This window comes from Furipterus horrens, unplaced genomic scaffold (genome assembly GCF_987537825.1).
Source record: "Furipterus horrens unplaced genomic scaffold, mFurHor1.1.pri manual_scaffold_5, whole genome shotgun sequence".
In the NCBI taxonomy this organism is placed as follows: Eukaryota; Metazoa; Chordata; class Mammalia; order Chiroptera; family Furipteridae; genus Furipterus; species Furipterus horrens.
Genome location: NW_028327175.1, coordinates 35,395,081 through 35,410,289, shown reverse-complemented (window position 1 = coordinate 35,410,289; position 15,209 = coordinate 35,395,081). Strand labels below are relative to the sequence as shown.

Here is a 15,209-nt window from a genome sequence, read left to right as displayed (position 1 = left end):
TTTAAAAAGGTATACTTTTTTTATTTAAATTAATAACACCGCAAATTCAGACTGGTGTGCGTTGCTTCTTGCATCCTATTATATACAATTTTGTGTGTTCCCTTATTATAACATTAGAATTAAGAATAGATTACAGAAAAAAATTAGAACAACTGATACTAAGGTCACTGTCTCGAAGTACTCTGATATTCTTTTTTTTTTTTCCTTTTTTTTTAAATGAAGACCAGCTGTACTTTTTATTGTGGACTCTCTAAGGGCAAATAGGCTTCAGCTAGCACCGGGGGACACTGGTGAGCTTCAGGGTGCGTGGAGTCTGAAACTGAAGGTAGCAGGTCCTCAGTTCACACATGAATCTGATGGTCTTCAAAGTTTGATACCCAGAGATAGATAATACAAAAATTTAGGGGAGAATTACAGATGCAATGACATTGGCCAGGGGTGTCTATTTAAGATCATTTTGCTGATGACTTGCCTGAGGCGAAAGTATAACTAATCCTGTTTTCATAAGTATTTTGTTATTCAGGGATGTTGCTGTAATCTCCTTTCTGTGGGACCTCAGTAACCCTGGGAGGTGAGCAGTTCCCAGAGCAGCTGTGGATTGCTGTTTCCTTCAGGGCAGGGTGCGGAGGCTGTGTTATCCCTGAGAGAATGAATCAGCAGCAGCATCTGGTCCATGAAAGAATTGCAGGGTTGGTCAGAGCCCCAGGGCATTGAGAGAATTACTGCCTCAGTTAGCTTTTGACTCAGGATCACGCCAGTAAGCATTTATTTCAGGGCACAGTGGAGGCTGAATAGCCAGTAGCACAAATAAGTTTTAACTTCACAGCATGCTTCAAAGGAGTCCTTCTAATAACTTATAAACTTATAATAAATAGCTTTGTGAGATGCACTATCAAAATCACATGACTATCTTTAGCTTGCAGTCGTCGGCAGCCGTCCGTCTCGAGAGACGATGGTGTAGCTTCTTAAGAGTCTATCTGCACCGCCGAGAATGGCTGTGCAGTCCGACTCGGGAGTGACACGGTATCTGTCTCCTCCCGTGTTAAATCGACATCTTGCGATGACGCTGGAGTGTCCTCTCCAGTGAAGCTGAAGCTACAGAGCCTGGGCAGGGTGATATGGAGGGTCTGCTATTGCCCATGCAGCAGACCCCCCCTCTCTTCGCAGCTGAAGGATCCAAGGGAAAGACGGAGTCAATACAGCTTGGCTTCAGGTGCGCCGCAGGAGTTGCCGGTGTTGACTACAACGTCAAACCGCCTTAGGGACTCCGGCTCCGGATTTTCTGTCGGGGTTTACTCCCTTAGCCTTTCCCCTGAAGAGGTATGCCGCAAGGCAGCGGAGGTTTTTTGGAGTCAGAGTTTTCCTTCTCTGATGTGCCCTGACTGGAAGATCGAACCAGCGACACTTAGCTCGCAGGCCGACGCTCAATCCACTGAGCCAAACCAGCCAGGGCTGTTAGCTTGCAGTAAACTTTTTTTTTAAATAGACATTAAGTCTATTTCATGGATTAATTGAATATCAGCAGCTCAAACTAGCTCACTGTTAGCACCTTAGAGCTGGGGCTATTTGTCCAGTGCCAAAGGTTTAATCCACGTTTCCTTGAATAAAGAATCCTAAAGACTTCTTATCATCAAATTTATAAACCCAAGCTTGGAGGTCACCTGTCCTATTTTAAGGAGGCTACAAAGGCTCTGTGAGGTTGCATGGTTTGCTTTGGTAGAGGTACTGGAGCTCACCTGTCTGATGCTGAGTCTAGGTACACACCTCTGCTTCTTAGTTGTGATGATAGTTTCCATTAATTGTTCCACCTGTGTTCATTTTAGACACCAAATTATTTGATACTAATGACATGTACACACATTGTAAACATGCTGGGAGTTTTAACAACAGATCATTTCTGCCTGGCAGAGTTGGTTAAGCTTTTATAAAGGATTTAGGGATATATGAGAATGTGAATAAGATTTAAAGTTGAAATTCCAGGTGGGAAGCTGTAGAAGTCTTTGCAAGGATAATACATGTAAATTAATTCATAAAATGTAAATAACTTCATAAAGTTTTGAATATAACATGCTGAAGGCTATTTATCATTTTAAAAAGCATTTAACTTCAGAGCATTATTTTCTGAAACAAAGCAGTTTCAAACGTACCGAATCTTTGCAGCATTAAATTTTACTTGGAAAACAAGTAATTTTTGTTTGTAGCAAAGATTCCTAAGTTTTGTAGAGAAAGATTTACTCACATGACTCCTGTGTTGAAAGCATATGGCTTTTGATTGCAAAAGCAGAGGCATTTCGTTGCGTTAAGGTGGAGCCAGACCTAGCTGTCAGTACACACACTTTTTTATTTCTCTAGTCTCATTTTAAAACAAGCTTTCCATAGCTATATTTGTATATTATATGTAGAATGTTATTTTTCTGTGTAAGTCTAATCCTTTCAAACTAAGGATAAATTCATTTTTGTCAAATGTGATTATATAGAATAATTGCATAGATCATGCTTTTATGCAACAAAAACACTATTGAAGGTGTACTCTGTGCCAAACATTGTCCCACGTACTAGGAATACATGGGTGAACAAGACAAAGCCCTGGTTCTGAAGAGCTTGTCTTCTGCTAGAAAAGAGAGACCGTAACACGTGAATATGTGACATCAGATGGTACTAACGAGGGCAGAGAAAAGTAATGCAGGTTAAGGACACGGGGAATGAATTCCTGTTTCTGTAGTACTGATGAAATCATAGGTTTCACAGTAGAAATATGTCTTGAACCTCTTCTTCTCCCTAGCTCCTTTAAAATAGTCATTGGGTAGTACTGGATTTCTTTTTCTTAGAAAAGAATATATATTCCCTAATATATTTTCTGTACATTAGTCAGTAAAAAGATCCAACACATGCACTTTTAGTCTTTACAAGGACTTAAGTAGAGTCACATTAAAGTCCCAGTCAGTTTTTTTAATGACTCTCTTATAGATCTGGGTCTGCTGTTTACAGGAACTAGTAGAGGAGGCAGGATCTCTCACTGCCTAAAATACACAGGTCCGGGGCAGGTGTGAGAGAGCAGCAAAGTCCTCACTATGCAGTTATGCAGGCAGCCTGATGCCCGTCTCCGTGTGAAGCCCTGAGTGTGCAGGTAGAAAGCACACTGTGCGTGTGTAGAGTGACTGCCGCAGTACTTGGAAAAGGAAATGGAAAAAAAAATAAAGCTTCTCTTTCAAAGCTATACTGTAGAAAAAGTAAGAGCAACATAAACAAATTAATATTTTGTGTATGTGTGTTCCAAACTGTTCTTGTACCGTGAGTACAGACAATCCTAAGTCACATGATCCTTATATTATATAAAATCTTGGGTAGGTGATACACACTTATCAGGACTACAACACCTCATGCTTTGAACATGTTGCAAACGTGAAGAATAATGTTATAATTCTGCTGATCTTATAGAGCAACCTGTGGCAGATCTGGAAGAGAGGTTAAAATTCATCTGTTCTCATTCTTCTTTCACTTTAGAAAGGAGAAAGCAGAGGCCCACAGGGTGAAATGACCTGCCACATGTCAGTCACTGTAGAATTCACTCTCAAGGTTCCAGTGCTCCTTCCACTGTTACAGTAACCAGTACGTTCTCTCCTTGGTGTTGTCACACAATGGCAAGGCCCACAGGGACGTTTAGAGGAGATTGCATCCTAAACCCAAAGCATCTCAGAAGATAAATGGCTTTGCTAATCTTATCTCTTGTCTTTCTTGTAAGATTCTGAACTTGCCTTGATGTACAATGATTCGTCTGTCTTGGAGAACCATCATTTGGCCGTGGGCTTTAAACTGCTTCAAGAAGAAAACTGTGACATTTTCCAGAATTTGACCAAAAAGCAAAGACAATCATTAAGGAAAATGGTCATTGACATTGTAAGTAGCCAATAAAAGCAAAAAAGAAAACTGCAAGGCCAATTGCTTTAAAATAAGTGAGAATGAGTATTAGATGAAAGGAACTGTGTATCTTAAAGCCTGTTGTTTCCCTTTATGTGGGAGAAGCTGCCTCTGTTGCTGGCAAGGATGTTCTGTAATGGGTTTTGTTTGTTTTTTTTTATTTCTAGCAGTTTGAGGTTAAGAATAATGACAGCTTACCCTCATTATTCTAGTTTTATTTTCTGAACTCCTCTGGTCTGGTGACGGGCAGAGTAGATTACTAACAAGAGCAGAGGAAGCTAGCCATAGCTTGAATTTCTTTAATTCAAAAAGCGGGGTGGGGTTCTCCATCAGAGACAGTGCCATTTAGAAAACATCCATGATTTTAATATTTTCTCTGAGCTTATTATTCACAGTGATTACAAGACACAGCAACATCTTTGGTTATCAAAAAGTGTATTCTATTCTGTTAAGCTTTGTATATTACAAAGAAAAAAATTATCTGTCTTGGGTAAGCAGAAAATCACCCAGAATATTTGGTTTCTGAAGTACTCCGCAAGCAATCTTGAATCAGTTCATCATCATCATCCAGCAGCCACTTTCTAGTCCAGGGAATGGAGAAAATATGTGATGATGTCTTAATCATGGATATACTATTTCTTCTTTTGTTTTTTCGTCACAAAAGTGGTTGTCAGTGCCTAATGTCTCTATATTTTACACATGCATATCTGAGCTTCCAGAAAACTTGACAACAAAGAGAAAAAGCCTGTCCTAGAATATAGTAAAGAATTTCCATACACTGCTATTAGATAACATAGTGGTTTTTCATTTCTTCTCACATTCTGCATAATACTTTTATTTGCAAATTCTTTTTGCCTCGGACTTTTTTACTTAATGAAATACTCTTTGTCTTTAAGGTACTTGCGACAGACATGTCAAAACACATGAATCTACTGGCTGATTTGAAAACTATGGTTGAAACTAAGAAAGTAACAAGTTCTGGAGTACTTCTTCTTGATAATTATTCCGATAGGATTCAGGTAAAGCATTACTTGAATTTTCACATGTGTCTGTGTGTCTCACTTTGATAAGATTTATATCTCCTTCCTCCCAACTTATGATTTTAGTAATTATAAGCAGGAATTTTATCCAAAATCTTTATCTTTAGAATTGACAAGATAAAATACTATTGGTCTTTTCATTTACATATGCATTTAAAAATAAAAACCTAGCATCCCACAAAACCAGCCACTTAAGCAGCTCTGAATCTAATCAACCATGTGCATAAATAGTTCCTCTTGATATTTAGATGCAGTAAAGGTGGCCTAACTTGGGGCTATTAATATAAGTGTGAACCATACACAGACACATCATGGTTGAACTGTTTGGAGTGAATCTTACACTACATGTATTTTTAGTTGTCACAGTCATTTAATATGAATTTCTAGTAAAAAAGAAAAAGGAGCAGGTGCTGAATAGAGAAAGTGTTTGTCTATTTTAGGTCCTTCAGAACATGGTGCATTGTGCAGACCTAAGCAACCCCACAAAGCCTCTCCAGCTGTACCGCCAGTGGACTGACCGCATAATGGAGGAGTTCTTCCGCCAGGGAGACCGAGAAAGGGAGCGGGGCATGGAGATCAGTCCCATGTGTGACAAGCACAATGCATCTGTGGAAAAATCACAGGTGAGGCATGAAGCATAAAGCTTTCAGAGAGAACAAAGCTGCACCTTTAACATTTGATTCCATTGTTTCCACATCACACGGTATTTTACTGATTTTTAAATTATAGTCATATCTCGATACTTGTCAGCTTCAGAACTCATCAAACCCTATACTCGTCGCATTTTGACGAGAAAAAAAGCACTTGGCCCTGCTCGGGACTCATCGCACTTGCTAGAACTTGTTTCAGTCATGATGCCGTCCTCAAAGAGAAAATGCTTCATCATTTGGTACTTGTAGGTTTTGGCACTTGTCACAAAGTTCTGAATGAATTAACGAATACCGAGGTACCAATGTAGTACTTGATTTTTGCAAGCTCAGTTTTACATTAGTGTTTATAAGCCAGAAAGCTCTTTCATTGTTCTGATTTATATTCATATAGTCATTTATATGTTTTCATGGCATTATATTAATTAATGACTATATTCACATAGTATGTTCATAGGTGTAGAAACAATTTGTTATCTGACTTTATAAGTAAATTCAGTTATATGAATTTATCCATGGAGCACATGGCATTATTTCTATTATCTTGATTCACCTATAAATTGGCTATTCCGTTATTTCTTAGTCCCAAATCCTGTACTCAAATTGAATTTCTTTTTAACTAGGTGGGCTTCATAGACTATATTGTTCATCCTCTCTGGGAGACATGGGCAGACCTTGTACATCCTGATGCCCAGGATATTTTGGACACTTTGGAGGACAATCGTGAATGGTACCAGAGCACAATTCCTCAGAGCCCCTCCCCAGCACCTGATGACCAGGAGGAGGGCCGGCAGGGTCAGACCGAGAAGTTCCAGTTTGAACTCACTTTGGAGGAGGATGGTGAGTCAGACACTGAAAAGGACAGTGGAAGTCAAGTGGAAGAAGACACTAGCTGCAGTGACTCCAAGACTCTCTGTACTCAAGACTCGGAGTCTACCGAAATTCCCCTGGATGAGCAGGTTGAAGAAGAAGCAGTAGGGGACGAGGAGGAAAGCCAGCCCCAAGCCTGTGTGATCGATGATCATTCTCCTGACACGTAACAGTGCAAAAGACTTTCACGCCTTTTCTTTTTTAAGTAGAAAAATTGTTTCCAAAGTGCATGTCACATGCCACAACCATGGTCACACCTCACTGTCATCTGCCAGGACGTTTGTTGAACAAAACTGACCTTGACTACTCAGTCTGGCGCTCAGGAATATTGTAACCAGTTTTTTCACCTCCATGTCATCAGAGCAAGGGGGACATCTTCACAAACAGCATTTTAACAAGACTTCAGCTTGGTAATGCTGACAAAGCAGAGAAAATCAACTCCAAAATGTTTCCAAGACAGTGTGGCTCATCAGACAGCCCAGAAATCAATAGGACTTGGGATTTCTTTTTTTATTTGTTTGCAATATTTTCGGCAGCAAGAAGGCATTACACAGATGAGAGTGAAGTAATGAATGAAGCAACAAATGGGTCATGAACAAGACACAGCGTGAATCTGTTACCAGGAGGAAGATGGGCCACAGAAATTACATAATTTTCTAATTTCAAGTCTTCCTGATATATGACTGAATAGTGTGGTTCAGTGAGCTGCACTGACCTCTACATTTTGTATGATATGTAAAACAGATTTTTTGTAGAGCTTACTTTTATTATTAAATGTATTGAGGTATTATATTTAAAAAAACTATGTTCAGAACTTCATTTGCCACTGGTTATTTTTTTCTAAGGAGTAACTTGCAAGTTTTCAGTACAAATCTGTGCTACACTGGATAAATCTAATTTACAAATTTTACTTGCACCTTATAGTTCATAGCAATTAACTGATTTGTAGTGATTCATTGTTTTATATACCAATGACTTCCATATTTTAAAACAAAAACTAATTTTATGTTGCAAGAGACTCTTTTTGTAGGTCTTTGTCTCCTTTGCCTTTTGTTTCACTCTTTCCAGATAGGCAGAGTTGCTCTTCACTGACATTTCCCTCCACGGTGTGCAAAGTGAATGTTTGTTCAGTAATACTTTGATGTGTGTTCTTTCTAATGTGTCTTAAGCCTCATGGATACTCAATCATCAGTTGGTGTTGTCTGAAGCAAATGAGAGATATGTAAATACCCAGTAGCTAAAATGATCAGTCTTTTTTAGGTATTTTCCTACTTAGTGTCTCCTGATAACTTTTTGCTATGTCAGTAGGTCCTCATTTCACAAGTGCATGTCTTTGTAATAACCCACATGTGTCCTGCTCATTTTTATCATTTCCACAGCCAGTTATAGTAAGAAACCCTTTTGCTCCTTGTGCTGTTTCATTATGTAGTGTGTGTTTGAACCTCTGTCCACCTTCAGTAGATAGGGTTTTATTGACTTTATCGTTACCATTTTGATTGATGAAAAAACAGGCAGTCAGATTAGAGTTAGCATTCATTTCTACTGTGAGGTCACATGTAATGACTAGCTTTTACTCCTGATTTACAGAGAAAAAGTAATAGCTAATTAGGCAGTTTGAACAATTATTAGAATATGTTCACAAACACCAGTATGACTGATGCTCATTTGTTTCTGATATTACCATGGGATTAAGAACTATATGAGGAATATTCTTGAAAAGTGATTTTACATGTAGCAACTACCCTTCCTTAATAGACAAACATGTAACATGTGGAAATTGCTCTTTCAGTTATCATTGGTCCCTCAGTATGTCTTGTAGCGGGCGGGGAACTTCTTTAATCACACTGAGGGAAAGAAGTCGATGATGCCACTGGCACCAGAAGTTTGGTGATATAGCGCCATCCTAAAATACTGGGTTGGGTAAAAAGATTCTGCAGAATAAAAAATTACAGATCACTCTTGACTGAATTTAACACCATGAACTCTATTACAGTCTTGGAGATTAATTCCTGGTATTTACCTTCAGTTGGCACCTTGGGACATTTATTTAGTGTGGACTTTCTTCCCATTTCAGCTTTTAATAAAGTGGTTAGCCTTCTCTGTGAAGAGTTTGGAACCCAAATAATCATTTTTCACATTGATATCCAAGAAATGACATAGAATTACAGGGGGTATTTGACTAAATGGAAAATAAAACAGTTAAGAAAAAGTATAACCCAAAAAAACATTTATATTTAGGATGTTGCAGGGAGCCTTCCAGAGACTAGTAACTGAGTCATCAGCCAGAGAAGTGACCCAAGCTGAAGATAGCTCCCATTTTAATCCCCTGAAGACCCACTGATGGAAAACTTACATAGCTCTGATCTTTTACACACAGCAGAATAGGAATCAACTAATTAAAGATCATATTTCCACCCCCCTTCCCCTGTAAAGATCAGACAGTAATATTTCAAATAATGTCCTATGTTTGTCCAGGTGGTTTCATAACAACACTTGGAAACTTGTTTCTGTTTTAATTTTATTTATCCCTGATGGAGGTCTAGAAGAAAAGTCAAAGAATCTAGGGTTTATTCCTTTGTCCAAAATATTCTCATTCCCTCCTCTCCCTAATACTTGTTATTTCCCCCACAGAGTGCCTAGAATCTTAATAATGAAAATAAAATTTTAAACAGCAATATGTCACAAACAAATCCAGACCTGACAGGGTTTATAACTGCACTAAAAAAGAGAGGCTTTCTTTTTTTAATTTGTTGGTTTTTAATGGTCACATGTGGTGAAGGTACCCACTTGATTGACAATCAAATTGTAGAAAATGCGTCATATCCAAGAGACAGGGACTAATGCACTGTACGATCTGCTTACCCTCTCCCTTCTTTCTCCTTTTCTGTATCGCCCAAGTGTGCTTTAGAATTACACACCGCTTTAAAAGTAACATCCTTTCACAAGTGGCTTTACATTTCCTAAAATGCCATAAGAAAATGCAATACCTGGGTACTGTATGGGGAAAAAATGTCGAGTTTGCATAAAACCAGAACATTTCAGCTTGCAAGTTACTAAACATAATAATGCTGTTTTAATTTTATTTTATTTTACATCACTTAAAATTCACAACAAAATAATGTAGATAGAACAAATTGCAGATAAGGAAAAAACTTGAATGAAATGGATTTCACAGAAAGCTTTATGATAATTTTTGGATGCATTATTTATTTTTTGTGCCATGCATTTTTTTTTCTCACCAAATGACCTTACCTGTATACAGTCTTGTTTGTCTGTTTACAACCATGTATTTATTGTAATGTACATACTGTAATGTTAATTGTAAATTATCAGTTCTTATTTAAACATCATCCCATGATGGGATGGTGTTGATATATTTGGAAACTCTTGGTGAGAGAATGAATGGTGTGTATACATACTCCTTGTACATTTTCTTTTCTCCTGTAATATAGTCTTGTCACCTTAGAGCTTGTTTATGGAAAATTCAAGAAAAACTATAAAATACATAAAAAATATATAAATATAAAAAACATAGCTGCAGGTCTTTGGTCCCAGGGCTGTGCCTTAACTTTAACCAATATTTTCTTCTGTTTCGCTGCATTTGAAAGTAAGGTTATGGTGGGGGTAGGGCTGGGCATTTTACATCCAGGCTTTGAATCAGTTGGTTTTCTGGCAATAGCTGGATGTTACAAAACCACAGACAACCTCTGGAAGATTCTGAGACCTTGATATACAAGCTTAAAGACTCCTTGCCATGAAGCAGCATTGCATATAGGATGGTTGTTTTCCCCATCTGTTGATCTTGAGTTGGTTACATTTGTTTTCTACTTTCAAACACTACTGGGAAAATAGAGTCTTATCTAATGATTATAAAAAAGTATTTTTGGCACCTAGAACATATAGGGAAATGAATTTGATTTGAAACGAGAGCCAAAGTTCTCAATGCTGATTAATCATTTATTTATCAGTTTCCTGTCATATTAAGAGAACATATCATATGAAAAAGGTCATTTTTTTAACCCTGGTATTTTTCTTCAACTAAGATCAACCAAATTTTTTTATATGTAAGTCTGTACAATATACGTTTTATATGATACCAATTGTCATAGCATAAAGGACTTACCATTCTCTAGAATTTGTCTCAGCAAAACTTATATTGCTAGAATTTTAAAATGTAACCTTTCACAATGGCCAGCTCCAAAAAGCTATGAAAAATTCACAGCGGATGATGTGGAAACTTTCTTCCACTGCTGCCCAGCCTTCAGAAAACATGACTTAGTGAAAGGAGAGATTTTTTTAGGAAAAATGAGCCTTCTATTATTTTGTTTTATTTTTTGACACAAACTGTAGATTTTAGCAGCCCTGGCCCAAAGGACTTTGATTACTTTTGTTTTACACAGTACAAAGGGGACACTATAATTACAAAAACACATCCTTCCTTACTGATTTTAGTTGTTTTTAATTTTATTTCCTTAGATAATGTTCTCAGAGTGGTAACGTGTGTGAGCATTACAAATGACAATTCTTTTAGTGGTTTCTTAGCCTCTTACAGCCCATGGGGATAGTACTGTACATCAATACCTTCATATGAAATTTTTATATGCAATGAAAATAAAAGCATGGGTTGATTCTGCCTATTTATGACTCAGTCTTTTACAAATGAAAGATTCTATATTTAAAACTGTAATTTAGTCAGCGCAGGCTTCCAAGAGTAATAAAGACTGTTAAAGTGAAATGAAAAGATAGTGATATACGCTGATATTACTATTCATAATCAAATGATAAAATTGTGTAGATCAGTCTTTATAGAAAAAAATTGCCTGAGTTATTTAAATGGCACAGTGTTTTGGAAAGAGGCTTGGGGAGAGCACTTGTCTGTTTCGTTGAATATTCTGGTACACTGAAAGTTAGACATCAACATTTGTTGGGTGGCTACTCTGCAAACTGCAAGGCTCTGAGACTCAACAGTGAAGAAGATCCACAGCTTCTGCTTTACTGAGCTTAGTCTGGAGGGGACAAAGGCATTGAACAATTTCATCCATATGCCACAAAATACGTGTGCCCAGAACGTCTGGTGCTATAACTCAGCGAGAAACTGAACCTACTGTCTTCTGGAGGGCCAGAGAAGGCTTCCTTAAGGAAGTGATTCCAGTCTGAGCTGTGAAAAATAGTGAGAGGAAGCCAAGCCAAAGGGAGCGTTAAACGGAAGAGGAAGGGGATCCAGACAGGACATCACTTGAGCTCAAGTCCTGAGGTACAAAGGAATTGAGACCCCTGGAGAAAGGAAAGAAAAGCACCCCTGCTCCATCATTCTTTATTCCTTCCCCTGCTTTATTTTCTTTATAATGCGTATCACAAACTAACATCTACATCTATTTATTTACTTACTGTCTGTCTCCCACCAGAGCAGGGCTCCATGAGAGCAAAGTCTGCTCACTGGTGTATCCCTCACACCTAAAACTGCCTGATAACACATTATTATTATTTGTTAAGTAAAGCCACCAAATCTTAACTACGAGAATAAGGATACAGTATTCTCCCCTTATTCACGATTTTGCTTTCTGCAGTTTCAGTTATCTGTGGTCAATTGCAGTCTGAAAATATTAAATGGAAAATTCCAGAAATAAACAATTCATGAGTTTTAAATTGTGTGCCATTCGGAGTAGCATGATGAAATCTCGCGAGTCCTGCTCCATCCACCCCTGGGACATGAATCACGTCTTCGCGCTATATACCCGCCCCACCTGTTAAGCATTTACTAGCCATCTAGGTGGCCAGGTTGACTGTTGAGGTATTTGCAGTGCTTGTGTTCAAGGAACCCTTATTTGACTTAATAATAGCCCCAAAGCACACGAATTCAGATATGCCAAAGAGGAGCCATAAAGTGCTTCCCTAAAATGAAAAGGTGAAAGTTCCTACCTTAATAAGGAAAGGAAAAAAAAGTATGCTGAGTTTGCTAAGATCTGCGGTAAGAATGAATCTGTCTGAAATTGTGATAAAGGAAAAAGAAATTTGTGCTAGTTTCGCTGTCATACCTCAAACTGCAAAAGTTATGACCGCAGTGCATGATAGGTGCTTAGTTAAGATGGAAGAGGCGCTACATTTGTGAGTGGAAGACAAAACATGGAAAACGTGTTTCTGTTGATGGCAACATGTTGTGCCAAAAAGCAATTGCTGCTCCTGGGAGAGAAAAAATGGACAACCAGTGGGTCAGGATCTGAAAGAAAGGGACCGCTTGAAATTTTCCCTTCCTCTCTCGCCCGGACACTACAGAGATCCAGGAGAGCTGACCGGTAAGAATTCTCACCCTTTCTCAGCTTCTGGCCGGTTCCCTGGGGTCCCATGTGCAAGGTCCAAAATGCGTGGGGTTTATAGCAGAGAGTGCAGCCCCGGTATCTACCAGGATGTGGCCAAGTTTTCCAGGAACTTTAATTTTAATTTCCCCTTGGCTGTTTAAGGGCATAACTGATAGCAGTTTACTGGAGAATCCCTGGGAGTCCCATCAATACTCTTCAAGGGTAGATGTGGGGGCCTTTGAGCTGGTGTGAAAGGATTTAACAAAACTTTTGAGCACAGTTTTTTTCCAGTGCCCTGGCTGGGTGCAATTGACACAGATTTCTGGGCCAGTGTTTTGATATGGACACATAGGAGGGTGCAAAAGAGGCCCAGGTGTTCTCGGTTTCTGACTTTGAAGCTGTTGGAGCTGCCAGATAATTCAGTGGCGTTTACTGACTGTCTTGTGGTCTCTTCAAAGTGAAAAGGCAATTCAGATAGAGGATTAGCGAGTACTCAGGTCGAGGAAGACAGAGAGGAGTAGGGGTCATCAGTCTTACATTCTTTTGTTTTAGGCATCTCTTGTGTCATTAATTTCTCGTTAGCCTTTTTGCAACAAAGCTATTTTGGAATTTTGAAGCCTTTTGGAGGCTTCTGTGTTCCAGTTAAAATAGGTACCCCATTTTTTGTTGTTTGAGAAACTTTTGCTTTCAAGTACACATCTAATTGGAACATCTTCCATAATGGTCATTGTTAAATGTATGTTGTCTTAGCGAAGGCCAAGGGGCCAGGGACAAAAGTTCCAGCCCTCTAATCACATGGCTGTTTCCCCTGGCAAATAGCCCCATCCTTTGGTGTTTTCCAGTCACCTATTACCAAAACAAGACACTTTCTTGGCTGTTGTCGCTTGGGACATATCAGGTTTTAGGAGCTCTGTATCTGAGAGAAAGACCAAATATATATTTCTTGTTGTAAGTCACAATATCACACATTACAAGTTGGCACAGGTTTAAGGGTGTAAAGATTAAAATGTCATTCAAAGGAGAGAAGAGACTGAGAGAACATCACATCTATCTTTTCCCTAAGAGACCATTACTGTATTGGCAGGGGCTGAGCACCTTAACAGTCTTCAGCTCCCCGTTGTGGCCCCCTTCAGTCACATAGGCAGGTGCCCCTCCACTTTGGTAACGGGGAGAAACCACACAACACACAGGACTTGGAATCTGGACTTACAGGGGGCCACCAGTGGGGTCAAATGACATAATTCAGAAGTTCAGGAGATTAATTTTGACCCATGGGATTAACTTTAACCTTTGAGTATCCAGAGGTAGGAGGAAGCCAGGCTGATTAACTTCTCTCTCTCTGAACTGCTCTTTGAAGCCCATCGGGACAATCCCTGAGCCCTACACAGTGAAAGCCCCTAGCAAGCCACCTGCACTGTCCCTTGACTGCTCCATCTGAGGCAGTAACCAGGCTGGCAAATCACAACACACTGCTTCTGCTCGTTCCTACTTCCCTTCCCTTTCTTTTTCTACTTCACTTGCTACATTTTGCCTTAATCCTTTTTTTTTCCTCATCCTACTCCCCAAAGGTTTGCACCTCCCAAATAAACTACTATCACTTTGATCCCTACCTCTGGCTCTTGTGTCCTAGAGACCCTGAGCTACATTCCGTCCTTTACATTCAGAATAGCAGGTGTCAAATTTGAGTATATATGTACATGTGCATTGTGTTATAAAATAGGGCCTTTTTAGGGAGAGACTGTTTCTTATTTATCTTTGTTTTCCCGTGGCTTAGTTCAGTGTCTGCCATATAGCCGATGTTCTTAAACAGGAAAAGAATGACAACTGGGTAATTGCCTGAATGAATGAATGAGGTTGATGACAAAGACTGAGTGGGGAGGGTATGAATTGGCATAAAATGGATCAGAGAGTGGCTATTCAGGAATTGAGACAGTGGGGGCGAAAGGCAGATGGAGGAGAGTATGGAACTGAAGTGGAATTGAAGGAATCAGGCATTCTAACTAGAAACAAAGGCTAGGAGGAGAATAAGAGAGATGCTGTGGTACTCTCACCTTCTGGGAAGTTTTATCCATTCCCACTGTAAAAGACAGTCTTGGCTGCCTACTCAAGTATTGCCCACCCCACCCCCCACTTGCTTCCTGGATAAATGGAAGTTGCAATTTGTTTAGGTTTTGTGAAATTAGGGATTTCCAGGGAAATTTGGCCTCAGTCCCACAGACTGATCCTGAGCCTTATGACAATTCCTCTCCCTTGCAGATGATCGGGTTAGCACAGGCTTGCAAAGTTGCAGTTCTGCACCAGGAGGCACAGGAGACTTCTGGGAAACTATCCCTCTGTCTTACTAAGGGAGAAAAGAAAGGGATGTTGTCTCTTCTGGACTTTGGAAATTGTCCCTGAGACTGTCATAGGTGGACTACATTCTTGAGAACATGAAAGAA

The 15,209-nt window shown here is 39.2% G+C and overlaps 1 protein-coding gene across 3 annotated transcripts in view; it reads left to right on the top strand.

The window, feature by feature from the left end:
- PDE4D (phosphodiesterase 4D) overlaps positions 1-11,112 on the top strand; it is a 318,702-nt gene extending 307,590 nt beyond the window's left edge. For all 3 annotated transcript variants that reach the window (XM_090276285.1, XM_090276286.1, XM_090276287.1), the window contains 4 exons: positions 3,743-3,897; positions 4,815-4,937; positions 5,399-5,581; positions 6,229-11,112. In XM_090276285.1, the coding sequence (XP_090132411.1) occupies positions 3,743-3,897; positions 4,815-4,937; positions 5,399-5,581; positions 6,229-6,645 (878 nt within the window). In that variant the 3' untranslated portion in view covers positions 6,646-11,112. The remainder of the gene's footprint in view (positions 1-3,742; positions 3,898-4,814; positions 4,938-5,398; positions 5,582-6,228) is intronic.
- The last annotated feature ends 4,097 nt before the right edge of the window (positions 11,113-15,209 follow it).